At 51.1% G+C, this 27,616-nt stretch overlaps 1 protein-coding gene across 1 annotated transcript in view; it reads right to left on the bottom strand.

The window, feature by feature from the left end:
* Window positions 1-27,616, bottom strand: part of FRAS1 (Fraser extracellular matrix complex subunit 1) — a gene marked incomplete at both ends in the record, with an annotated part of 116,033 nt that overhangs the window by 42,089 nt on the left and 46,328 nt on the right. The window contains 13 exons of the mRNA XM_080343325.1: window positions 2,859-3,005; window positions 5,121-5,273; window positions 10,968-11,111; window positions 11,735-11,875; window positions 12,472-12,645; window positions 13,481-13,621; window positions 14,000-14,140; window positions 15,786-15,929; window positions 20,338-20,472; window positions 21,084-21,227; window positions 23,770-23,917; window positions 24,555-24,644; window positions 27,407-27,598. Of these exons, the coding sequence (XP_080199451.1) occupies window positions 2,859-3,005; window positions 5,121-5,273; window positions 10,968-11,111; window positions 11,735-11,875; window positions 12,472-12,645; window positions 13,481-13,621; window positions 14,000-14,140; window positions 15,786-15,929; window positions 20,338-20,472; window positions 21,084-21,227; window positions 23,770-23,917; window positions 24,555-24,644; window positions 27,407-27,598 (1,894 nt within the window). The remainder of the gene's footprint in view (window positions 1-2,858; window positions 3,006-5,120; window positions 5,274-10,967; window positions 11,112-11,734; window positions 11,876-12,471; window positions 12,646-13,480; window positions 13,622-13,999; window positions 14,141-15,785; window positions 15,930-20,337; window positions 20,473-21,083; window positions 21,228-23,769; window positions 23,918-24,554; window positions 24,645-27,406; window positions 27,599-27,616) is intronic.

Raw genomic sequence — 27,616 nt, 5'->3', positions numbered from 1 at the left:
TCTGGGATTCTGTAATTCTGTTACATCTCACACTGCTTCTTACCCTCCTCTGCACAGCTTGGGGTAACACACTGAGTTCAGATCCCCAAATAAGAGCTTTGCCTGGCCCTGTTTTCCTTATTCTCTTAGAGCAACCCGCATTTCACGCCATTCCGGATTTAGCTTGTAAAGGCTCATGTTTGGGGACCACAAGGGACGGCTGCAATCCTGCTGGTGAAGCTGGTAGGACCAGAGGCCCATTTAATTTCACTCAGCGCTTCTACCTCGGTGTTCGTGCGCAGCGTGACATTTGGGAGCTGTGGGGAGCAAATAAAGATGCCAGGAAAATTAAGCAATTCAGAGATTTACTGAATCTAGGAACAAAGCGCAGAGAGCCCCAAGTGTCTGAACCACAGAAGAAAGCACAGCTGGCCATTTTTAATGGAAAATCAAACCAAGACTCTCATAGGGTTTAGTTCACCTGCAGTTCAGGCGTTAAATACCAATATGCTGCTCACGGAAGTTCAGTTCTATTAGCGATCCGCTTCAATTTGCTTTTAACTCAAGTCAGAATTTTAGAACGACAAAACCTCAAAATACTGAAGTAAATGTGAAAATACCCACATTGCTCCCACTGAAAGGAGAATTTGGTGCCCTTCAAAGCAGTCCCTTTATCTCATCTAGAAAGTGCCACAGCAGGTCTGCGTTTTGCTGGGGTACAAACGAACTTCTAAGAAAAGGTTTATTTAAAGAAGAGTGGCTGTTCTCAGGGGCTCTGCTGCCAGGCTGGTTTGCCTAACTTAAGAACACTACATGGAACAATCACTGTTTGTAAGTACTCCAAAAAGCCGAATATTAAAAGCAGGGTGAAATACTTCACATGAGGTCTAAATCTTTAGGAATGAAGTTACCGATGGAAGTGTGCCAGGACAGCAAGCAAAAACCGTACTTGAGAGCAAGCCTGTCTGCCTGTGTTATCAGCAGCACTCCACACCTGCATTTCTAACCCCATGAAGAACATGTTAAGCTCTGCACTGATCCTTGCCCAGTGAGTCACTGAGCTTAGAAATACCTCCCAGAGCCCGTTCTGGCACTCAGCATCTCTCTGAGCTTCATTCCAAAGCCGAGTTCCTCAAAAGTGCCAAACAACTGAACTAAAGGTTGAAGAGAGAGCAAATTTCCTCAGCCTAGCAGCCAACCTCCCTTTGCACAATTCTCGCTCCCTCTAAGCGGTGGTTTGTATCTCCATGGCTTATCAGCAGCACTTCACTCCAAAGGCACAAGTGACACTCGGAATGACAAAAATCCAAAGCACCACCACACTTTGCGCTGAGCTTCCTGCCGCCGGCATTTCGTACACTGCTTAGAAAAGCCGTTTGCAATAAGGAGATTAGAAAAGCCTCAGTGTAGTCAAATTTGCTCGTGGAAATCTATTTGCGTTTGAGCTCCTGAAGCACATGGGGAAGGGTACAGTCCTCGGGAACGCTCCACTTGCACCAGCGTGTCCTGAGGCGGGTTGTCAACCCAAGGTTTCCATTAGACAAGGGCATTGTAACTCAGCAGGGAGGTATTCAGGTGCAGTTAGCAGTAAGAGAATCACACTGCAGGAATGAACAGCGAATAACTACAGCCCTTGTAGGAACCAGCCAGGACAGTGAGGATCCCATCATTCCTTTTTATTATTCCTCTTTTCTATTACTCTCCTTTTCTCATTGTTACTGAACAGCCTTTTTTTCTGTCAGCGGAAGAACGGTACAAACTCTTCCACCTGTTTCCTTGAATTTATGCAAGGTGTCTCCATCTCTGCTGATGAGGTGGAAATAATAGTGTTGGGTAAACCATATATTTTGACAAAAGGCAGGTAAAGCTGACAACCACATCAGCTTCCTCCTATGGGATCTCATCGCTAAAGAAATCTGATCTAGCCGGGATGACACTGATACCCATTCTCAGTGCAGCGCAACAGAGTTATTTTATCATCACTCAGGATAATTTAAATCAGGGTAATGCAGGACTTCACGACACTGAGTGTTGAGGTTCACAGCAACCAAACCACTAAAGCACTGGCTCTTTTTTAGGTGTGTGTATTACAGCGGGGCAATTCAAGCAGGGTCTTTTCATACTTCTTATGCCTCTGGGCCATACAGTTTGGCATTTTGGAACATCAAGCCCAATAATTATGTAAGGAATGAGCCAACTGATGTCAAGGCCAGAGTAATAAAGGAAAAGGGAGGCCCTGGGATAGCAGGGAGAGGATAAAACATGACTGGACTTAACACCAGATCAGTTACATCAGATCATTAGGAGGTAAAGATAGCACAGCTCAACCACGCCGGGCAGCGACGTGCCTGGAAAGCTGTACGGGGAAAATGTGGCATAAACACCATGGTCTTAATCCAGATTCCATAGCAGGTACTCATAGTGCACTGGGGAGGGGGTTACCTTAGCACATAGTGATTAAAACTGGCCTAACCTTGCCAAGTTCTCACAAAGCCCAGAATCCACCAGGATTTTTGGCCGCTTCTCTGTGTTCCAGCCCAACAACTCAAGGAAGGCTGCACAAGCTCCCCTGCAGACCTTGACTGTCTTTGGGGTCAATGACAAAACGGCAGCTGGGTTTGAACACAACCCGTGCCGTAGGCGCTAAGGTACCTAATCACAGAATCACAGAATCGACTGGGTTGGAAAAGACCTCAGAGATCATCGAGTCCAACCCTTGGTCCAACTCTAGTCTGTTTACTAATCACTTGTGTCGACTCACAGCGAATTTTCAGGCACGTTTTTTTGCTGGCAATAGGAAGAGTAAGTGAAGGAATAAGAGAAGGTATGTCGGTGAACATGCTGTGCGAAGGACAGATGGCTTGGAGACAGACACTCACGTCTGCAGGTCTGGCTGCCGTCGCTGTAGTAGCCCTGGGGACAGACGGACACGCAGGCGCCGGTGTGGGACAGGAGCAGGCTGGCGTTGCAGGCGGAGCAGGAGAAGGGCCCTTCGCCGCTGCAGGCTTCACACGAGGGGTGGCATCCTGCACACACAGCAACAGCAGAGGTTTCTGGTCAAGGACCAGCGGGTCTGTGATTACATTCCGCAGGGCGCAGCGGAAGCGCTCGCAGAGCCTGAGCCTGGCCATACCAAGCGCCAAAAGCTCCTGCTGAAGCTCACCAGCGCACAGCGTCAGGAGCAGAACCTACCCAGCTTCTGACGGCTCACACGGGTTTATTTGTGTCCTGTGTGTTCCCTCGCTCCCCTCCTCTCATTTCCCTTTCTACCCATTCCTCTCCTCTTCAACCTCCTCTTCCCCTTAAGAACAACCCGGCAGGATCTGGCCTGAACTTCTCTATCAGTGAGGAGCAATCACGAGCGAGTGTGTATCAGTCCGTCCCTCTCAGGCTTTCTCTCGACTATTTTCAGGTCAGACCCTCCTAAGGCTGATACGCTTTGTTTGCTCAGGAACCACGTAGCGCTTTTCTGACAGCTGCGCACTCCCTGCAGACCCACACTCACCCCTCTGGCAAGAGGCAACGCAGCCAGAGAACCGTCCATGTCGATGCTCCCCCTCGCCCTTCCACTCTCCCCTCGCTCCCCGGCCCCCGCTGCTCCCTCCCTCGCTGCCAGAACCCCGTCAGTTCACTCCCCACGTTTGTCATCACTCAGGATGATTTAAATCAGGGTAATGCAGGACTTCACGACACTGAGTGTTGAGGTTCACAGCAACCAAACCACTAAAGCACTGGCTCTTTTTTAGGTGTGTGTATCACAGCGAGGCAATTCAAGCAGGGTCTTTTCATACTTCTTATGCCTCTGGGCCATACAGTTTGGCATTTTGGAACATCAAGCCCAATAATTATGTAAGGAATGAGCCAACTGATGTCAAGGCCAGAGTAATAAAGGAAAAGGGAGGCCCTGGGATAGCATGTCCTGCTGCTCGTGACAGCGGCACAATGAATTCTTATACTCCTCTTTCCTCTGTACCAGCGCCTGACACTCCATTTGCTTTCTCCAGCATTGCTGAACGCCGGGGACGCCATCCTCACCGGCTGATTGATCATTTCACGATCGCGGCGAGGATGCCATCACTCTGCACGTGACGTTGGAACTTGCTGTCCCTGGGTGCCTTTATTGCATCTGCCTATATTAACACCCCACCTCTCGGACACTCTGTCTTACAAGACCAACCCGCAGTTCCTCAGGTCCAGCAACCCCCCCGACGGCCCCGAGTCACAAAGCCGCCACTTACCTTCTGCTTTCCCTGCAGTTTTTAAGAGAGAGTTTTATGCCTACCTACCTGTTTTCTTTCCCTGCTTCCTTTCCATCCCTTCGGCTTGTGCTTCTAAGCCAGACTGAAGAGATTTAAAATACCACAGTGGATGACGCCAATGTATCCTATTAATTACTCCAAAAGGGGGTAAATGCTCACAAAATTACTAGTCTGTTTTATTTCTTGATAAGCCTCTACCTAAAGACTGAAGCCATCATTATAGCTATCAGGGCAATTAATCATAAGTGAAAGCAGGCAAAGAAATCATAAAAGGGCCTGCGTTATACTTAAAAGCCAGTACAAAATGGAATATGAGCTTTGACACAGTCTGAATAATGCAAAACTTACTTTAACTGAAACCTTTACACCAAAGGGAAGAAAAGTTATCCCCAGGCTTGAATTTCTAGCAAGGCAAAGTATCTCTCAGGGGTCTTTCCAATTAAATGGCACAGAGTGCATTTCATACATACTCTGAGATTTAATTTGTCAAAAACAAGTACAGGAACACTGAGCTCGCGGAGTGCTCGGGGGAAGCTTTGGAACATCAGCCGTCAGGGGCTGGACTGAGCAGCAACTGTCGCTTCCTGCAAAAGGAGCATCTGCACGTTAATTCTCATGGGCAGAGCTTCTTGTCTTGATTTCCTTCTCGCTAAATAAACTATAAACGCCTTTGCTCAGCGTAAGATGCATTGGGCTTTAGCACGTCCCTGTCGGCCACATAACAAGAAAAGCAACATACTTGTTCCGAGAGTCCAGGGAACACAAAGCATCTCACACAAAGATGGGAATATGCAACCGAATCAATACCAAGACCTGGAGGAGACCCAAGGACAGAAGCCGCGCGACGCAAGGAGGACGCGAGGCAGTGCTCTGAGTACTCACTTCTGCAGGCGCCGCTGTCGGCGTACGCTCCCGGCGGGCAGCCCGGCACGCAGCGCTCCCCCAGCAGCAGGTGGCGGTGGTTGTGGCACTGCAGGCACACGCTGCCGGTGTCCCGCAGGTCGGCCACGCAGCGCCGGCACAGCGGGTGGCAGTCTGCAGGGGAGAGCCTGATCACACACGGCAAAACGCGGCTGAGCACTCGGGGGAGACACGGGGGATGGACTGTGGGGCGTGCAGGGGCTGGGATGGGGCTGAACACTGCACTTCCAGACGTCTGCAAGACAGGCGACCAGAAATGACCGCATTCAAAGAGCATTTCTTTCTCTTGCCCTCATCCCCATCGTCTGCTCTTCCTGAGCATCACAGCGTTTTCACTTTTCCCCAGCAAACACATTCTCCGCATCTCCTGCCCCCTCCGAGCATCCTCTGTCCCATCCTTTGAGTGAGCTTGGGAAAGCTTCGCACACGGCCAGTTCAAAGCTCTTTGCTTTCCCCAAACCTCCCTCTGATTTTAGGTGCTTCTGCCTACAGGATTAATGTCAAACCCTGTACAGGTATAACGTGCACGACCTTCTCCCGTGGTTCTTACTGTTCAGGTTTCCCAAGCACACAAGGCGCCCCCACGCTGAAGAGGCCGCTGCAGGCACCCAGGCAAGCACGGCACTGCGAGATGCACCAGAGCGCCTCACAACCTCTCATTTCTTCATTTTCCCCCCAGTTTGCATCTCCTGACCTCTGCCTGAACTTGGGCGCTTCAAAAGCTTTTACAACAAGCCCTTTGTATGCACAACAGCGTAATGTAAGGCGACCTGGGAGCCAAATTAATCCTAATTACAGTATTCAGAAAATTATAAAGGAAATGATGACTGTCTTGAAAGAAATGTAACAATGTGGTTTGATTTGAGTAGCTGCCTGGCCTCTTGTCAGATTCCTAGGGAAGGTTCAACTTTCTGTCTCACGTCCCGGGACAGTATGACTACAGACTGCCGGGCAATCTCATGTACAAGCTGAGGACGAGCTCACAGGAGTCTGGGGAATTCTGCACCCAGCCCTGCAAAAACCTGATAGCAACCGCAGGCCAGCCCCAGCGCGGCTCCTCCTGCACGTCACACACAGGTGATTCCCACCGAACACTGCTGGAAAGGCGCAGAAGTGAATGCAACGCTGGCTGCATGCAGGGGTTCTTTCAACCAGCTGCCGCCTCCAGCTCCTGACCCCTCAGGGTGCAGTCTGAGCCAGTTTCTGCCTCACCTCCCAGCCTTGCCGCTGGGAAACGGACAGCCAAAAACACACGTTATGCGTGAGACAGTGACCCTGTGAGTTCGCAGTCCATCACTGTCAGGGCAGTGATAAGGAAAGCACATTAACACATGAGGTGGTGCTCCCAAATTCAGCGACAAACCTCAGAACCTCCATGCAGAGGCCACAGCTTGCAGGGGCTATCGAGCCACAGCCTCGGACTGCACAGGGAAAGGACTTGACGCTCAAGGCATCATCCCGTATGTAATCCCAACCAAAGACCCCAAAGCTGCGCTGGCAGCAGGGGGAAAGCCTTGGTTACCCATCTGTAACCTCGCAGAAAGGATCACACGCAGTTCACCAGGAGAGCAAGGATGAGGGTATCAGCCCAGATGTCATTTGTGTGCACAGGGCTGCAGGTGGGGTGAAGTTCTATGCATTTATATTCAATAAAATTAACATAAATCCAACTGGTTTCTTATGCTTCCACATTTGCCTGGCAATATGTTTACTCCTCTTACTGTTAAAATAGTAGTCATCTAGATCAATCTCTTGCTGGAGCCACTGCTCTCTAATGAAGAGTTTGGTTAGATGCAATAAGTCGCCAAACCCAGCCATGGTTTTCAGTGATGAAGAACAAAAGAGACTCTTGTGTACAGCCGATAGGTCCCACAAACAAAGCATAAAAATGAGACAGAGAAAACTTATGGTGCCCAAATAACCAATATGTGCTGTAAATAACGAGACCCTCCCAAGAACCTCTACAAAGATGAGTATGTACAGAACTAGGTGCTGCTGCAGTGCGGTTTTTTCTTTCCAGCCTGTGCTGGCTCCTGTGTACTGAGAAGGTTCTTTTTCCCAGCGACTGTTTGAGGATGAATCAGCCCCATCAGCCTCTTGTTCCTTCGCAAGCCTGGAGATCAAAGAGCACACACCACCAACCAAAAACCAGCGCTGACGCTCATGGGGAGTGCGATGGAGATTGGGGACCCAGTGAGAGAGTAAAGGAAGAGCTGGCACGCTTTGTTTTGGAAAGATGATTGAAACTGGGCACAGCAGGCTCCCTTTGAAGCGAGGACTGGCAGCAGCGGTGTTCGCTGCGTGCTTCCCTATTCCTCCCTGTGTTTTCCTGCACAGTGGGGTTTGTCTCCTGCCTCAGGCTGCTCCCCGAGGATCCTCACCCCGCTCCTCCCGTGGGTTTGTGCTTCGGTGGCTCCGCGTCCCCTGTTTGCTGCAGGTCAGCGCGACACAGTTACCTGTTCCCACACTGGATTCACCGCCTTGCTTACACTTCCAACACCCCTCTGATCGCCTTTTTGAGACTATGGACCTGTCTCCCACCATCCAAACACAACTTCTCCCTGTTACCCTTTCAGCCAGCTCCAGTTTCCTCCTTGTCAAGTCACCTCTATGCAAAATAAACCCTGCAGACAACCTTGCCTATCACTGATCTCCTGTAAATCAACTTTCATTGTAAAGTATAATCTAATTACTTACACAGATCTGCGTTTCCAAAGCTACTTTACTTCCACACTCCATAGCTTTGTCTTGGCATGCAAAGACAACAAAGAAAAGTGTCCTTCCTATACGGAAAGTACCTATTATATAGTGTTCTCTTGCCTGTAAAGACAGGAGAGACTGTGTGGGGGGACAAAATAATCTCTGAAGTGTCTGTGAATGCTTATAAAGGAAACCAGAGGCATTTCTAGCTCTCAGTTCCACCATTTGCTAAGCAATCAGCCACTTGTATTGTTTAAACACACCTCCCCTCCTAAGGGCTCTTTAGAATACACCTCCCTGATCCAAGTTTCTTATTCTAAAGTAAGGTGTGAGTTTACAACGGAAGTGTAGCCTAAGTACCACGAATCCATATTGATAAGGGGAAGGGTATTATATATGTCGGGGTGGTCTGTAAAGCCTGCAGCACCAACCAGTGGGGAACAGGGGAGGGAAAGTGCGGCCGCGATGTTGGGGGGATACAAGCAGGGCCTTTTTGCCCTATTAAGTGTGCCGACCTTTAGGTAGAACATCTGGTCTTGCAAAATCATTATTAAAACGTGCTTTGCTGAGAGATGCTGCCTGGGCCTATTGTATTTGCAAAATAACTGTTTCCTACACAGTTTTCCAGGCCGGTGGCTGCAATGTTTCCTGAAGCTGAAGCTGCCCTGGGTAAGAGAGAGAAATCAAAGAATGTTTTCAAACCGAAAACACACAAAGCAGAGCAGCCCTGAGAGCCAAGGGGGGCTGCTAAACCCACACAGTCCTGCGCACAGCCCTTCGCTACGGAACGAGATTAATCAACCGAGCACTCTCCGAGAAGACGGGCACAAATTCAGCGTGCCAAACCAGAGCCTAGGAGCTCATCGATCTTTTGAAACCTGAGGCCATTTCGCCTTTCTTCTGCTTACATCTGAAACGCTTATTTGACAAACTGCTGAAAACAAGCTCTTTTCTTCTACGAACAAGGCAAACGATGCAATCCTCATTCAGGTGACATGTACGATAACAACGTCCATTCACAAGCAATAGTTTGGAGCGCCCGTAGGAAGGTCCGTGGTGTGCCAGGCGGCGATGATGCACAGCAGCCCCGCTCACGCACAGGCAGCTCTGCCCGGGGCCGCGAATTCCAGAGAAACGGGAAGATAATGGTAAAAAATATTGCTCTGCGACGTAAAGGAAGAAGCTTTGTTGGATTCCGATGCAAATCATATATTATGCAAGTGTCAGGGGTTTTAATGCTCTCTTTTACGGGACAGCCGCTCTTTAGCGGGTAATTAATAACTTGCAAGGGCAAATTTAGCAATTCAGTGAGTGCTGAATGAGGAGAAGGAATGAAATTTAACAGCCTGGACGTGGAGCTCTTCAGCAGGAGCCACAACACACAACCTTCAACATCGGACACAAATGTGGCACCAAGAGCAGCACATTTGGGACTGCAACCCCAAAGCATCACTTCTTTCGAAAGGGCTACAAGTAACTCTGTTCCTTTACAAGGATTTTCAGAACTTCAGTTGGACGAAGAACCATCAGCGCATCTATGTGCCAGACCAGGTGAACAGCAAGGCTGCTCAAGTGACAAATACCTGTACGGGCCATATCTTTACACTGAAATGCTGAATTATTCCACACTGTAATTACTGGACTCTTTGAAACCCCAAGCTGTTTGTTGCGCACCTAAGGACCTGTACAGTACTTCTAGGATATTTTCCTACTCCCCAGGTATTTTGTTTCCCCTGCTGTTTAAAAGCCAGATGAAGGTACATGTCATAAAATTGTGGAGAAACAAGTCTTTCATTAAAAGAACCACAGCGCATAAATGTAAATAAAACTAAGTCTCTGAGAGCAGGAATCATTCAAATTAAACTCAGAACAACAGCCTCTCCATGGATATACTTAGTAAGCCTAATGCATTCTTCCCTTTTCTTAGGATTCTTCACTCATTTGGATTGCTCGCCCTAGCGTAAGCCTCACACACAGTATCTTTTTTTGATAAAGAAAAGAAATGGCTTGATAAAGCTCAGAAATCGTTGGAGCAGTTCCCAGGATATGTTTATACAAGTCTGCGTGATGGATTAAAAGCCATTTTTCTTTTTAAACAGGTAAATGCAATCAGTGCCTTCTGATTATATGCTTAAGTGCAGGCACCGAGCACCCCCAAAGTGTAACTATAAATCTGTGTAAAGCTCCCACAAATGCCCGGAGCAGTGCCAGCTGTGCCACTTAGAGCCCCGCAAAGCTGCTCCCCGGGCCCCCCGGTGCTTCCCTAAGGCGCTTTCTGAAGCGTCACGCAGGACTTTCCTGGTGCTGCTCCCCACGCAGTGACAGGCGGGCGCTGCAAAGCCCAGACTACAACAAGACACCACCTCAGAGGGGAGCTGCAGCCCGTCCTGGTTGCTAGAGCACGTTCATGGGGAGATTAGGCACCACACCAGTGCTCCGATGCTGCCCAGGCACACGGGGCCACACCTGGCAGCTCAAGCCCTCCCAGCAAACCGTGCAGCAGCAAGGCTGGCAAAACGGAGCCTTGTCTCCCTCTCCCTACTGCCTGCCCTGCTGTGGGAGACTGCAGCGGGTCTGTGGAATCCTTGACAGAAGGTATGGGAGTCGAGATCAGTCTTGAAGGTATTAAGGTTTATCCCTGAGAAAGATGGGAGTAAAGGCATATCCGGAGATATGGAGTTGTACCCGTGAGAGAGAAGAGATGTACCCGTGAGAGAGGGGATAGAAGAGTAATATTGATGATAGCAAAAATAGCCAATGAGATGTTATTGCTGTAACTTGTAACCAATAGTGAAAAGACACATGAATTGGTAAAACTGTATAAAAATGCACTTGTGGCAATAAATGGCATCTACTACTTTCATCCTGGAAGAACTTGGCCCATGTCGCTTGTCCATCTCAACTGCAACACCCTACACAATTTGTAAAACTATGTACAGCGGAAGTGGCGAGTGGCTTTGCTATAAACTACACACACTGGAGATCCTCCGAATGGTATTTCTGTCTGTGTGACACTTTACCCATAGCACGCATTTTGATTTCTCCACACCGTGTGCTCAAGTACCCGGTTAACGCCGCAGAAAGAGCTGCGCCACCGCCGTCACTCACCCACGCAATACCCCACCAGGTTGAGATACTGCTCCTCCGGGCAGCTGGTCCTGCACGTCCCGCCGGCCAGCGACGCGTGGGGGTGGCAGGTGACGCACTCCGACTGCGAGGGGCCGCGGCAGGTCCTGCAGGACGGGTGGCACGCTGGGGACAACACCAACACTCATTATGCTCCTTACACCTCACTGAGCCCTGCCCTCCCCAGAAAGCCAGCCCCTATAGCATCGGAACCGTGCGCTCCTACGAAACGCGGGGTCATAAAAGGACCTCATCGCAGCAGTGACTGCAGAGTTGTGCTCTGGAAGGCTCTTACATCCTTCATTTTGAATTGACCAGATGAGAAATTAGCTGAAAAATTTAAAATGTGATTTGTTCTGTGCATTAATCATGGATTTTTTGGGACTCATCATCTTCCCGGGGTTTCTCCTTCTTGGGCGCCACGGGACGGGCGGCCGGCCGGGGCTCTGCCGATGGCCTTGGCCTCGGCAAAGGGTGCGAGGGCTCACCCGCCTCTGTGCCACAGCAAAATGGCCACGAACACCGTCCGAGCCCAGTGAAATTAACATGAACTATCTTCAGGGAAGCAGCCCAGAGGAGCAAAACTGATTATAATTTATGATCCAACCTGTGCGCATCTCTCTCATTAGGAGGAGATTCCATCTCCTGAAACTGGACTACCCCATTCCCCCCTGAAAATACTTAAATAGTATGAACCCGACGGCATCCCCAGTTACGCGGAGAAAGGCGCCGCTGCGCTGGGCACTCACCGGAGCAGCGCTGTCCCCGGGCGAACAGCCCCGTGGGGCACGTGGGGACGCAGCGCCCGGCCAGCAGGACGCGGGGCGCCGGACAGGCCGTGCAGTCCTGGGACGAGCCCCCCGCGCAGCCCGCGCAGGACGGGTGGCACTCTGCGGGACACAAACCACAGGGCACACAGGGACGTCAGCCACCACCTTCCCTCTGTCACAACACTTCAGCCTCTCCTGCAGTCTCTAGCCTCGACGGAAATACTTATTTGGTATTTCAGCTGTGGTACGTGTGCTGCAGGGCACGAATCAGAGCTAAAAACTGCGGTGGGATGTCCTGCCCTGCTCCAGGGGCTAACACGGACACAGCTCCCTCTGTTCTGAAAAGGATTGATCCCGCTTCAAAACCAGTCAGTAGTAAAAATGAGACACTGAGCTTCAATGAGAAGAAAGCTAAGCTAAGCTGAGCTTCAATGAGAAGAAAGCTAAGCTAAGCTGCACAGACTTGGATGCAGTCGTTTAAAATAACCAAGTATCTGAATCCTTCAGTCATAACTTATATGTAGAGGATGTTTTCCTTCAAAAGTACTAGTATATGCCGTTCTGAGAGCTACTGAATTTAAACACGCAGGGACTGTCACAGGGCAGTACAGGAGCTCAAACACCCAAGAACGATCACACGAGATGCCCTGAACGCCCACAATCCAGCACAGCTTGGTGCCAAGGGCTCTGAACGACCGTTCCCAGCCCGTACTCACGTCTGCAGACTCCCGCGCTGTCCGGGTAGAACGCAGCTTGGCAGCGAGAGACGCAAGAGCCGTGTTCGGTCCCTTGGGCGGGCTGGCGAGGCTGCAGGACGTGCTCCGGCACCCGGCATTGCTGGCAGCGGGAGGCGCCGGGGCCCAGGCAGGCGCGGCAGGACGGGTGACAACCTGTGCGGAGGTGGGGACAGCGGTCAGAGCCACGGGACAGCCTGCAAACGCCGGCACCGCGCCGTGAGCGCGAGAGAGAACGGGGAGGGACCACTGGTCTGCGTCCTTGTGGTCACCCCCGTCTCCGGTTCGGAGCTGCTGCAGACAGCGCGACACGCGGGGACGAGCAAAGGGCGCGCGCTCTGCGGCAACGCGCACGCTAAGAGATCTGTGCCATAAACAGGCTGCTGTGCTTTCTATAACGGAACAGGGACTTCAGAAAAATACTTTGATGTCTTCCCTTCTCCACAGAACAGCTCTGCGCTTGAAAAAAGCTGATCAACAAACTATGCTGGGAAAAACCTGCAGCACTGTGCCACGGGCAGCCTTCATTTCTGCAAGTGCAAGGGTGAACACAATCTCATGAGGAGACAGCAAGAAATGACGGTCTGAAGGGCTCATATGAAGCATAAACTCATCCTCTGAACTTCCAAGTTTTCCACTGCTGCAGGTATGTCAGTCTGAGCAAATCTACTAGGTGCATGGAGCATTCCATCCACCTCGTGTCGAGAAAATCCTGGCAGCAGTGTTATGTTTATTTCAACAGCATGGATTAAAAAAAGGCCCCGAGATCACTAAGTTCGATGGGAACCAGAAAGTATTTGAGAAAATTGGCTTTTTAATCCAAGTGGGAAACAAACGGCAGAGAACCACGGGAACCACTCGCGCCTGGAGCAGCTGAGCAGAGAATGAGCATCAGCATCGCAGCTGGGTACTCCGAGCACATCCCGACAAAAGCCAATATGGATATGCCGGTTTTCAGCAGCTGGGGAACTACTGCGAGCACATATCTTACCCTTGCAGACGTCGTGATCCTGGTAGAATCCCTCTCCGCAGTCCTGCAGGCACTGACCCTGGCGCAAGGCCAGGGGACGGGGACAGGACGTGCAGTGGGTGGCCAGGGGTCCCTCGCACGTGGAGCATGAATCATGACAAGCTGATAACGAAACAGAGCACACGGGACTGAAATACCTCTGTTTTCCCTCCTTGCGAGCGGCGCTGCTGACTGCAGCTGCTCCCAGCCAACTCTGACAACTCCCAGCTGGCACCATATTCAGCAGAAGCGCACATGTATTAATAACTAGTAACAGTAATAACTCCCACTCACAGAGTGTTCGGAATATTTATCTCAGCATGTCTTAATGTGTTTTGCAAAGCGAAGAGGTTATTTAAAATAATCCACCATGAGTGAACCAAAGAAAACCTGTCCCTGTTCTCGCGCTCTTAATAGTCCCCTCAACAGGTAAAGGAAAATAAGACAACGCTGGAGGGGCCTCGAGAGCCTTACAGAAGGTGATGCAAAGACGCCCCTTACCTCTGCACCTCCGGCTGCCGCTGGGGAAGTGTCCGCGCGGGCACTCGGGAACGCAGCGCCCGCGGTGAAGGATGCGGCCCGGCGCGCAGCTCAGGCACCGCGGCTGCTCCGCGGAGCACGTCTCGCAGGACTGGTCGCAAGCTGCACAAGGGGACGGCTCGTTAACAGAACGCACTCAGAAAGAGAAGAACGCAGCCACCAGGAAAGTCAAGTCACGCCAGCCATGCCTCCTCCTTTCTCGGCCAGAAAGGCATCTTTAAACGCGCCTCCGCGGCACAAGGCACCTCCCGCGCGTGCCTGAGTGAGCAGTGACGTTCTCGGGGGAGACGTGTGAGTACAGCCATGTAAGTGCTGACCTCTACCCATCTAGGACTCTAAACAGGTACAAACCCCAGGGACAGGGCTACCCCAGCGCTCCCTCCGCTCCTGATCACCCTCGCCAGCTAATGTCGTATTTTTCCTGCCACCGACAGTCTGTGAACAGGGAGCACCATTCTGAAGAATTTCACGTACCAAAACAGTCTCATAAATCTTTACAAATCTTTGTACAAGCATCAGTTCTCAGGAAATAAAAGATGACGTATAAATTTGCCATTTCTGACCCCCTCCCTCTTCTCCTCAAGTCCCAGTTTTAAGCGTGAAAATGCGTCTAAAATTGAACACGATAATGTTGACATCGGCTCCGGGGGTGCCTGTTCTCAGTCTGACAGTCTGAGCTGCTGTCTCAGGGCAGGACCAGCCTCTGCTTTCCCCACGTCGGCAGCGCTACCGCTGCTGCATATTCAGAAGGGTCAAGCATTTTATATAACCAGCTGCTCTTCCTCTCCATTAATCAGACACCCTCCCTTCGAACCAGCTCACGGCATCCTGGTTGGGTATCAAAATGAGTGTTTTTGGTAGGAGATGACAGGCCTGAGCTGCTGGAGGTTGTGAGAACAGCCATAGAGTTTGGAGGAATCACCGGCAATAAAAATCAAAATTACAGCCAAGCTGTATCTAAGTAAAATTTCCTTTTGAGCTTAAATGATTTTCAGCTACGGATGTAAGAGTTCGAGCCCACACACTTCAAAAACCAGGTACACTGTACTGATACAGACACCAACCAAACCGAAGGGAAACCTGGTCAAAGCAAAACCCACCCAGAAATGGGCAGGACAGGGAGGATTTGATAAACCTGCAGTGGGTCCTAAGGCCTCCCCAGCTCGCTGTGGCTCACACAGACGAGCCCTCAGCGTTGCTGGTGAGGGAGCTGGATGGTCCTTCCATCGTGCAGGAGGCGGCTGTCCCCACAACCCAGCGCTGTGCCAATTGCACATTCTTTCTTTATTTGAGATTCTTTTCCCCTTCGTGTTCTCTCTGACTTAGGTCTTTCATTCTCTCCAGACTTCTCTTCCCCTTCTTCCCAGCTCCCAGGTCCCATCTGTTGTGCAGGTATTAGTTACCGTGATGCTGAGTTATAATCAAATTTACAGAAACCTGCTGGCAAGGGCCATTTTTCTTTCCGCAGACAAATGGATTTGTCAAGCCCTGAGAAACAACTCGGGCTTTCAAGCTGTTCAGTTCGAGGAAAAAACCCTAAATCTTTCAGCAACTGATTAGCTTAAATGAATTAATAATCTCACAAACAAACAGCAGCTTTCCTCATCCGATATTTATGCACAAGGTGCATCTGGCTTCTCAGACATGAATAAAATCACAGCTGCCGCACGGCTAAATGAAATATTGATTCCCTTTCCGTAGGGCGTTTCTTGAACCCCTTGCAATGGAGAAGGAAAGGGGTATTTACCGGTGCAGACGCCGTCCCTGGGATAGGAGCCGGGCGCGCAGCTGGCCACGCAGCGCCCGCCCTGCAGCACGAGCGCCGTGTCTCTGCAGGACAAGCAGTCGCTCTCGGCAGCGCCGCGGCACGAGGAACAGGACTCGTGACAAGCTGCGGGAGGGAAAGGTGGAGGGTTAACAACCGAGCGACCAGCTCTTGAAAATGGAGAGCATGCAGCAATCCACTTTCTCGCAGTTCCTGGAGTTCACGCGCATTCCCTGCTTCAGAAAAGGAAAAAGAAAGCCACACTGTTGTTTTTATGTTAGTTCTCTCGGAGAAAAGGAGGCGCAGGGGCCACCTTAGTGATCTCCGCAGCTTCCAGAGGAGGGGAGGTGGAGAAGGAGGTGCTGAGCTCTTCTCCCGGGTATCCAGCGATAGGACACGTTGAAATGGTTCGAAGCTGCATCAGGGAGGTTCAGACGGGATGTCAGGAGACATCTCTTTACAGGGAGGGTGGCCAACCCTGCAACAGGCTTCCTGAGAGCTGCTCGACACCCCGAGCCTGCCAGCGTTCCACAGACAGCGCCCTTAGTAATTCACTTGAGCTTCTGGGCAGCCCTGAAGTGCTCAGGCAGTTGGATTAGGAGATTGTTGTACATCCAACTGAAACCCTCTGTCCTATTCTGGTGTTTGTGACCCCGGCCGTCTCAGAGGCACAACTCACACCTTCATTTTGTACGTGCGGTACGACAAGAGATCCCATCACGCGTGGATTGTAATGCAGACCTGCCCCGAGCCCCCTGCAGCCACCGCTGACATGACCGGCGTCCCGAGCAGCCAGGGCCAGCCCGCGGGGCTGCGCCAGACCCTGCAGCCACCGCTGACATGACCGGCGTCCCGAGCAGCCAGGGCCAGCTCGTGGGGCTGTGTCAGGCCCTGCAACAGCCACCGTCAGCCTGCTGCTGGAAACCACGCAGCCCAAACCACGAACACTCAACTCAGGGAAAGCCAGCCCACCGCGGTTTACGGAACCCGTGCAGCAGATGCGCGTTGACTCCTGTGCTACCGGTGCTTGCAGGAACTGCGCAAACTACCATTCTTTCAGCTATTAGATTTTTTTCCTTGATTACACCCAGTTATGTTCCAAAGATGTCCTGAAATCTCCTGTTTCACAATAAGGCAGGTACGTGCTTGTGCTCCCACAACACGGCAGGTGGGAGAAAAAACAACTTGACGACATTTGCCCTGTATCTGCAAACATGTCTGAAGTTGTAATCACCCAAGAAAAGCACACCTAGGAGTATCCTCAGTGTAACACAGAAACTGGGGGGTAGCAGCAGCTCATCCACGTAACTAAAAGCGAATTTACACCAGGAATGGTGACTAAAGCAAACACCTTCCAGCCAAGATAAACCCCCTAAGTGAGACACAGTTCATCCTCTCCCCAATAACAGGTTAAAGTGTTCACAACCTACGTAGCCATAAGGAATTTTACCAGCCATCGCCACTACTCCCGTCTTGCAACTGTTTCATACGTTATGCTGCTTCTGTCTACTCGAGGCCACAGCTGCTCCTGTGTTTGTTAATGAATGAGCTGGAGCACCTATATTTGTGCCTATATATGAGTCACACTGCACAGGAAAAGGTAAACACCCCACCTTAGAGGGTCCCGCCGCTCCCCAGGGCAGGGAAGTGTTATCATCCCACCCCACAGGCAGGGAACCGAAACACAGAGACGTGACGTGACACGCGTGGGGTTGGAAAAGGGAGCGCTCGGGGGCCAAGACACGGGACACGGTCCTCTGGGTGTTCCTTCTGCTTGTGTCGTGTCCACGCTTCCACCTGTTGTTCATTTTCCCTTTTCTCATCTTCTTCTAGTGCAACAACAGGACAGGGCACAGAGCAACAACGGGACACAGCACAGAACAACAACAGGACAGGGCACAGAGCAACAACGGGACACAGCACAGAACAACAGGACAGGGCACAGAGCAACAACGGGACACAGCACAGAACAACAGGACAGGGCACAGAGCAACAACGGGACACAGCACAGAACAACAGGACAGGGCACAGAGCAACAACGGGACATGGCACAGAACAACAGGACAGGGCACAGAGCAACAATGGGACATGGCATAGAACAACAACAGGACAGGGCACAGAGCAACAACGGGACACAGCACAGAACAACAGGACAGGGCACAGAGCAACAATGGGACACAGCACAGAACAACAGGACAGGGCACAGAGTAACAATGGGACACAGCACAGAACAACAGGACAGGGCACAGAGCAACAATGGGACACGGCACAGAACAACAACAGGACAGGGCACAGAGCAAAAACGGGACACAGCATAGAACAACAACAGGACAGGGCACAGAGCAACAATGGGACACGGCATAGAACGACAACAGGACAGGGCACAGAGCAAAAACGGGACACGGCACAGAACAACAACAGGACAGGGCAACAATGGGACACGGCATAGAACAACAACAAGACAGGGCACAGAGCAACAACGGGACACGGCATAGAACAACAACAGGACAGGGCACAGAGCAACAATGGGAGACGGCATAGAACGACAACAAGACCCATCCATGGTCTTTAAATGCACCGCTATATTACTGAACCTCTTCTTCTCGACTCTGCTTTCTCTTAACACCTTTAATTATTTACAGAAGCAGAAGGGAGGGGGTAGAGAAACAACCCCGGTGTAAGATTAAAACAGGGAAGATGTTAAACAACTGTATTCCAAAATTAAAAATAGAATCAATTAGACCAGATGTCAGAAAACACAAACAAAAGGAAGGACTAATTCATTGTGTTTTAGAAACATGTTCTTTTAGGTCTGTTTCATCTCCAGAGTGAATTCCTCAAGAGGGAGTTTACTGGAGCTGCAGCAATTAACACAGTCTAGTTCACCCTTTTTGTGACTTTGGAACATGCTCCTTGCAGATGTTAAAACCATTATGGGAAAAACATTTCTGAACGGTCTAAGGCCCATCTGGACAATCAGATTACAGATTCATAAAACTAAGAGGATACAAAGAAAGAGCGAACGGCAACTAATTATCGACCCTATCTGAAATTTCAGACTTTCTCCAGTGCTTTGACTTTATGCAGAAAATGCAGCCAAGCAGAACTAAAGCAAATTGGTTTAATTCCCTCGAGGAAACAGGAACAGATTTTCCCAGCAGCTTCCAGCGACAAGCAGGCGTGACTGCAAACTTGGACGGACGCACAACCGCCACCTCCAACCGGTAATGAAACGAACCATCAGCCTCTCCCCGCTGCTGAAACACGGGCTGTGCCAGCTACACCGCCAGCAGGTGCAAAGGAAATGCCAAAACCCAACCAAGCGAAGCAGAAGATTATTTGATACTTAAGCCTATAAATTCTTTTGGATGGGGTCTCTCTTTTCTGTTTAACGGTGCACAATGGAGCCTTATTCTACAGCCACTGCTGGAGCTTTTTCAGGCTTTCAAAACTCGACCAAACGGGGCGCTGGGCTGGGAAGCTGAAGCGCTTTCCCCCCGAAACCTGCCGAAAGCCCCAGGCTGGGGTTTAGTTTGAAGCGGGAGGGCTGGCTGCAGGGAGAGCGAAGCGACGGCTCACCAGCCAAGCGTGTGCTCCACACCTCTGCCCAATTAAAGCTGCAGAAATCATTAGAAGCCTTCTGCAAAGGTCAACATCTGGAGGAGAAGACAGTTTGCTTCAGAGAAAACAACCTGTCACCATGAAAAAGCATCTGCCTTATGGTTCGGGAAATGACCAATATTTGAGAGGAGCAGGGAAGCACTGTCACAGCTCCATCAAACAGAAAACTGCAACTTGCCCATCTTAGGCTCAGTCTTTCCAATCGCTAAGATACAGGATGTAGACACATCTCAGTGCTTTATGGAATTACTGATTTTGTAGATATTCTTCCTGAAAACAGTTATTCCCACCAACTCTCTGGAAGGGCACGCCATGTGAAATGAATAAATGGCAAAGCAAAGGAAAAACTGTTCCAAAAAGTATTTTCCGTGAGCTTGGCTGAGTCCTATCAACCCCCCAGCCCTCCAAGCGCTTTTCTAGTCACCTCCAAGTCCCCTCTGCCGAAAGCTCCAGCACCACGGCTGCGGTTCCTCTGTATTGAACCCAAAGCGAAGCCCCGTGACCACATTGCCAGGCACAGCTCAGGGGCTTCAATCCTTACCACCGTTACATCCTTAGTAAAACCAGTGTGTACACCCTGCCTTGCCTCCTCAACTCCACCAAACCCACGGTCCCGCTTCCAAAAGAGGATTCTGAACGGAAAGAGGACGGTGGTGAAAAACCAGAGTGTTCCAGAGCAGAGAGTTTTAAACCAGCAGAACTGACCCACTGAGGAATTTTGATGAATATTTCCCCAACCGGTAATCAACTTTACACTGCGCGACTCAGTTCCTCTGTTCACTTTACTCTGGGTGAACATTAACACCTGCGTGAACAGCAGATCCCTCAACCGCGAGCGTACCCAGCAGCTCGGGCGCAGCCTCTCGGTGCCGGTTTGCCGGCCCGGCGCTGCACCCGGTTCTGCGGGCGTTACCTGCGCAGAGGAGCCGGTCCTGGAAGTGCCGCTCGGCGCAGGAGGCCACGCAGCGCCCGCCCTGCAGCAGCAGCGGCGCCCGGCACGACCTGCACTCCAACCCGTCGGCGCAGGCGGAGCACGATTCGCTGCAGGCTGCACGGAGAGCAAGAGACAAGGAGAGATGCGTTAATCCCAAGCGTCTCGATGCAGCGAGGCGCCCCTGCTCTGATAAAAGGAGATAATTTTGCCTTATTTTTGCAAAAGAGTTCAGGAATTTATGTTTTTCAGGGGCCTGAAACCTCCTGAAGCCTTGAGCCCATGGTTACTACCTGGTGCTTGAACGCTTCTCCCAACAAAGGCTGGCAATCATTTGTAACAGAACCATAGAAGCATTTTGGTTGGAAGAGACACTCAAGATCATCGAGCCCAACCATAATGCACTGCCCCATGTCCCTGAGAACCTCATGTCCGTCTGTCCAACCCTCCAGGGATGGTGACTCCAGCACTGCACTGGGCAGCCTGTTCCAATGCCCCACAGCCCTTTGGGGAAGAAATTGTTCCCCAGATCCAACCTCAACCTCCCCTGGAGCAACTTGAGCTGATAAGGTCTCCCCTCAGCTCCTATTCTGCAGCTGAACCCCCAGGTCCCTCAGCCGCTCCATCACACTTGTGCTCCAGCCCCCGTGGGATCCTACAAACAAAAGGACAACAAGCCCCAGAGATAATAAGTCACCAGACAGGTTGTAACCCCTCGCAGAAGGTACCTAAGCAAACGTCGCCATCCTGGTAGAAGCCGGGCTCGCACGCCTCCACGCAGCGCCCGTCCTGCAGCCGCTTCCCCGCGTCGCGACAGGCGTCACAGCGATCCCAGGACTGGGAGCAGCTCAGGCAGTCCGGGTGGCACTCACCTGGCACACAAACACACAAGGGCAGGAACGCATCAGCCGTGCTTTAACCAGGGAGGCACGAGACAACGCGTGCTCCAAAATCCAAGGGAAATTCATTAGTAGCTTCTGCTGGTAGTTCAAGGTGTGTTACTTCGGGGGTGTTTTTCTTCCAAAATGGGGTGAAAGGGGGAAAACAGTGCATTGCTGAGGAGCAAGGAAAAGGATGTGGAAGACAAAAAGTGTCCTTCATTTACACTAAATAACCTGCACGTTTCCAGGGAGTTGTACCTGAGGGAAGAACAGGGAGCGACAGAAGACGGAGTTGAAGGTGACAATGAACACAAACTGATAAACAGGAGGAATGAATGGGAGGCTCTGTCTCTACCCATTTCTTTCCAATGACGTTCCAAAGGTACACGCAGCCCCGCTCTTCCAGTCTGACAATGAAGTGACTACTCAGAGGGGCACCGCAGAAATTCCCTCTGCTCCAACCCGAGTGTTCCTGGTGAGAGGGCATTATTTGCTGCTTTTCACAGAAACACAGCTCTGCTCGGGGCTGGCTGCCCTGCCCGGGCTGAGAACCATGGGCTTCTCTGTGTCTGCTTCCCAGCGCACGCCGGGGAGCAGCAATCCACCTGCCCTGGCTCTATCGCAGCACATGCGTTAGGGACTGAAGCTCCGGCTCACAGCTGCATTTTGTGTTTGTTTCTCGTCCGTTCCACTGCGAACCAGGAAAAGAGCAGAAATACAGCAGGCTTTGGGAAAGGAAACTCCCATTTACCTCCTAGGACACAAAAAGGCAAGTTTGGCTCTGTACGTTCAGTACCGTGACTTCAGAAACGGTATTTTCCAAAACGCTACCACGGTTTGACAGTGCAACCAGTAGCCCGCAGCACCTCTTGATAAGGGGAATAGGGGGTGCTGAGAACACCTGAGAATCCATTCCCTCCTGAGGAACCTGTGCAGATGCTGCTCCCTTTTGAAAACCTACGACAAATTTATCTGGGCTGCCCTTTTCCTCACTGTTCCCCTCGCAGTGCTTTGCATTTTTATTAGCGTGCAATAAATAACAAGCTTTAAAACATTAACACGGCGAACATGCCAAGGCACTCCTGCAAATGTCAGGATAATTAAATGTGAGGCTATTTTCCTTTTACTGAGATAAAACATTAACTGGAGTGCTCTGATAAAACTGCAGTTATATGGATGCAACGAGAAGAGCCACCAATACGAAAAATTAGCAAACCACAGCTAAAGGCCACCAGCTATGAAGCGTAAATCGAGGGGAATGACAACGTCCTGCAGAAAAATGAGTTTATATGCAAAATTAACAACACACAAGCTAAGGCTGCCCTAATCTTTCCAAACAATTACGGACTGGCAGCCGTTCAGCTTCAGGTGAGCTTGTGGCACAACCGTGTAAGCAGGTTCTTTCTTCTTTCCACTCCCCAGGAATAAGCAGGAGCCCCTGAACTCCAAAACCCTTGTTGAGACTCAGAAAGGGGTCTCCTGCCTTATGGAACGTGTGTGGAAAAGAAACAAACAGAAAAAGCCAACTGAAACATGCTGAGAGTGCTGGAGCAGCTCTGCTGGGAGGACAGGCTGAGAGAAGCTCTGGGGACACCCCATTGCAGCCTTTCTGTGCTTAAAAGGGGCCAAAAAGAAAGGTGGGGACAGACTTTTGAGCAGGGCCTGATGCGATAGGACAAGGGGTGATGGTTTAAACTAAAGGAGGGAGATTCAGGCTGGACACGAGGAAGAAATTGTTGCCCTGAGGGTGCTGAGAGCCTGGCCCAGGTACCCAGAGAGGTGGTGGATGAACCATCCCTGAGACACCCCAGGCCAGGCTGGACGGGGTCTGAGCACCCTGAGCTGGTGCAGATGTCCCTGTCATGGCAGGGGGGAAATGGGGAGCTGGGAACGTCCCTCCAACCCAAATCATTCTGTGATTTTCAAATCATCAACTCCAAGGAGAAACTGTTTTGCCAAAGGAAAGCTGTGATTTAAATGAAGCCGGTGCAAGCTTTTGGATGGAGCCCTAAACCTCTCTAGAAACCCTGATTAAATTATACAGAAAGCAGTTAATTAGCAGCTACAAAACAAAGACAAGTTAAGATTCAAGGCGGACGCCAGAGCGGCACTAGGGAAGTGATGGCCGCAGGGACACCAGAGGCTGCCACCCGAGACAGGTGCGGGTCAGAAGCCGTGGCTGTGGGTCAGAAGCCGTGGCCGCGGGTCAGAAGCCGTGGCCGCGGGTCAGAAGCCGTGGCCGCGGGTCAGAAGCCATGGCTGTGGGTCAGAAGCCGTGGCCGCGGGTCAGAAGCCATGGCTGTGGGTCAGAAGCCATGGCTGTGGGTCAGAAGCCGTGGCCGCGGGTCAGAAGCCGTGGCCGCGGGTCAGAAGCCGTGGTCGCGGGTCAGAAGCCGTGGCCGCGGGTCAGAAGCCATGGCTGTGGGTCAGAAGCCGTGGCCGCGGGTCGGAAGCCGTGGCCGCGGGTCGGAAGCCGTGACCGCGGGTCAGAAGCCGTGGCCGCGGGTCGGAAGCCGTGGCCGCGGGTCCGTACCTGGCTGGCAGCGCGGGCAGCAGTCGCGGTCGGTCCCCGCGGGCAGGTGTCCCCGCGGGCAGGGCGGGCAGGCGCGCTGGAAACAGGTCACCTCCGCCTCCCGGCACTCGCACTCTCTGCACGGCCCTTCATCCCACTTCTCTCCGTTCTGCACGAGACGACATCCAACGTAAACATCAACAGGGAGCCCTGGCACAAATTCGGTGCTTTTGCCACGCGCGGAAACCCCCAGGTTAACTGGAAGCCTGTGTCAGAGCCAGGAGTGAAGTGAGCCAGCCACCACGGACTGCGTGCTCCTGGGCCATTAACCCCCTTTGCCTTGCCACAGTCGGGCAGCCTACAAAACGCCTGCTCAAGTTGTGTTGGTTCCATGGGAGGAAGTGAAAAAGCAGCAGAAATACCCGTGAAGCTTTTGTGCCAGCTCCTCTATTAAAAGGGACTAAGCATGAACTGGAATAAACCTGACACTTTAATAGATTTTACCCCCTTGGGGCAGGGACAGAGATCTGAGGAAGGAAAGGGAAGTATTAGCATGAAGAAAAAATAAGAACAGCATTAAACTTCTCGTTTGTCACCTCTGTTGGCAAAGAGCGGCCATCGGCTCCAGTCCTCATCTGCCAGAGCAGTGAAAAGTCCATTACTGGTATACTGAAAGCACATTACTTAACGTTTCTTTTCTATTCTGTTTAACTTCAGAAGGAAAGCTCCTTCAACACATTCATGAACTACTGGACTCCTGTTGCAGGAACTCACTGTTCCATGCTCCAGAGTACCCGGATACTCACAGCTTTGGTGTGTTCTTTGTAAATGCAGTGACTGTTACTGGAAATACATTCAGGACAGCACTTCCCATCTAAGTGAACTAATTCTTCTCCCTGTGAAGAGAAAGGCTGTAGCAGTTTACACGAGATCAATGCCGCCAAGCCCACCGTGGAATGCAGAGGCAGAACAGCTCTTGCCCTGGAATGCAATCTCCAATATCTAATTTCACCTTATCTTCTCTCTATCCCCACTTAATCTCTGCAGCTACGGTCTGAAAAATGTGCTCCGTGAATATTGCAGCTGCCGAGCAAAGCTCAGACAAGGCAGGAACGCAGGGTGAGCCCATCGCTCCATCCCCAAGTCCCGCAGAGCGAGAACTCCCAATCCAATCCACCGCAAGTACCGCGAACAGCAATGCCATTTGTACCCTGAATCACCGGGACTTTACCAGAGCGCTGCCAAGATCTCAGTGCATAGGAGCTCACCTTCATTCTCAATGTTCTACTTTTTTCTCCCCAAGAGAATTTCAAAGCACACGCTGTATTTACCCCAGATGGAAAAAGCCTCTTGTTTGTTCCAAGCGCACCTAAATAACTGCAGTTTGAAGATAAGAGTCGGGAGAAGGAGCAAAGTGCCCTAATTGGCCACAACTTTTTGCGCCCAAGTGGAAGCTGAATATTTGGACAAGAGGGAGACCCTGTCCTAGGGAGCCCGGACACAGCTCAAAAGAAACAGCTTCCATTTCCTGGCCTAAGTAGCATTTCTGGACCAGATTCTCATGCGCTGTAAACACAGGTGAGGTGGCACATACTCGCCATCAACAGACATACACACAAATAACAAGTGACTCAGGAATTCCTGAACTGGCTTTGGTGCCGATGTGCGCCGAGCGCTCGCTGAACGCCTGGCTGCGCACAGCGCCCTGCTTTACCCATTCGGAGTTCCTGCTGGGATATTCCAGCAGCGGGCTGCTCGCCTTGCGTTTGGCACTTGCTGGACAGGTTTGTTTGAAATGGTTTGAACGCTAAACCGCCTTCCTGCCCTCACGTAACGCTGCTGCCTCGCATTTGCAGTTCCTATCTGTGGCCTCATTACACTTTAAACAGGACGATGTGACCAGAAAATTAATGGTGCCTTAATGAAGAGACGAATCCAAATGCTCCAAGGTTTGCATCAGCTCTGATTTATTGATGCAGGTGCCTAAAAGCCAGACCTGCATCTCAAAAAGGAGAAAGAGAAAATACTTTATTGCTTTTTGACTGAATATTTGATTGCAATGAATGCACACCTTGTCCTACTGAAGTCACCCATGGCTGAACATGGCTCGAGGAAGCTGCTTCATCTTAAGGGAAGCCATGCAGAACAACACATCTTTTACCAATTGGGACCATAACTCTTGTCTATAAAAAGGACCCTGCCTTCCTCCTTCCCTTCAGCCAGCCATCACTCTTCATTCAACTCAAAACTGCAGTGGTTCATGCTCTGACAAACAGTATCACTTCTGTAGTTGTTGGGGCGTTTAGCTGGACGGTTACCTATGAGAGCCTGAATTTGACAAACTGCTGCACGCTTTTCAACCCTGCAAGTTAACATCTGCAGCCACTGTTGTGTCAAATAGCCCCGGCTTTCCTGAGTAATGGATTCTCCGTCAGTATCCAAGGCGTGAGCATGAATAGTGAACAATTCTCCGCGCTGAGCCACGACAGCGCGCCACCACCATCAGCGTGAACGGTCCCGTTTGCAGCCACGGCACACAGGACACGGGCTGGGACAGCGCACAAGCTTTACTGAGGACCACGGCTCGGCACCCAGCAAAATCTCCCCGTGCGGCGTAAGGCCAGACCGTCACGGCAGCACCACACGGCAACCAGAGCTTGAGTACCACGCTCAATGCATTTTTGCTACTTAAAAGGCACGATCTCAGATGAACCAGCACATGCTGCTGCATCCTCTCTGCACGATCATCATTCGGGACCCCATGAGCGGGTTCTTACTTTTTTTGAACGCTCACTAAACAAGCTAATCCAGCGAATCCATTACGTCCAGATGTTAGCTGGGCTTGGGACACAACACATGGGGCTGCTCCTCAAGATTTCGCACACAAGCCATCACCAGCAATCAGCACCACCGAGAGAAAACCCAGCGGCCACACGACACCGTGAGGAGCTGCAGGAACACCGACATCAGCACATCCACTAGACCAGAGGCAGCGACAAACTACAGAGTCTTATCCCAATTCGAAACATATTTGTGTGTGTGTGTCTGTGTGTGAAGTGTTCAACCCCATCTAACGCACTTTGCACATCCACTACAGAGCAAATACAACCCGGGGAGGATTTAGTTTTGAGTAAACAGTGCTGCTAATAAAATACCTCTATACCACTTCTGTGCCAAGAATGACAAGGAAAAAAATGAAGGAAAGTGGAACACTGACTTCCACACCCAACTGCCTCACTGATGCTCACTGTACCATACAGAATGAAGATAAAAGGAACATTTATTGAGCTTTTAACTATCTCTGACCTGTCCGTGTCTCCCCAAGTTTGGCTGCAGGTAAAGCGGCGGCCACTGAGAGCTGGTGGGTGAGCCTCCCCTGCAGCGGGCACACAGCAGCACGGGGAATCCAAGGTAAATTGGTTGCTAATTCCCACTGTGTTGCTCCACAATACAAGTGCACTGAGCAGACAATCCCACATGGGAAATCTGAAGTTTACACCCCTTCCCTGCCAAGTGTTTTGACGGGAATCGCACAAACCAAGCCCCGAGCGAAGGACAGGTTCTCTGAGTGTCTCCAGATGTTGCTCAAGGAAAATAAGGGGGAAAAAAAATCAGAAGGTTTGATAGATACATCTTGAAAGAAGAAAACCCGCCTCACCTCGGCGCACTCCACCTTGGCACACTCTGCTGGCTGGCAGGTGACTTGCCCTTGATGGCACATGCAGAAGTCACAGCGAGTGGTGTTCCACATGTGGCCGTGGTAGCTGGCGGTGCCGTTGTGCAGGCAGCTCTCGGCGGCGGACACGCACTCCTGGCAGCACCGCCCGGGGCGCCGCGCTCTGCTCTGCCCCTGCGCAAACACCAGCGG

Source organism: Nesoenas mayeri (assembly GCF_963082525.1).
Source record: "Nesoenas mayeri genome assembly, chromosome: 4".
NCBI classification, from domain to species: Eukaryota; Metazoa; Chordata; class Aves; order Columbiformes; family Columbidae; genus Nesoenas; species Nesoenas mayeri.
Note: the sequence above shows the minus strand (reverse complement) of the source record. Positions and strands in the feature narration are given on the sequence as shown.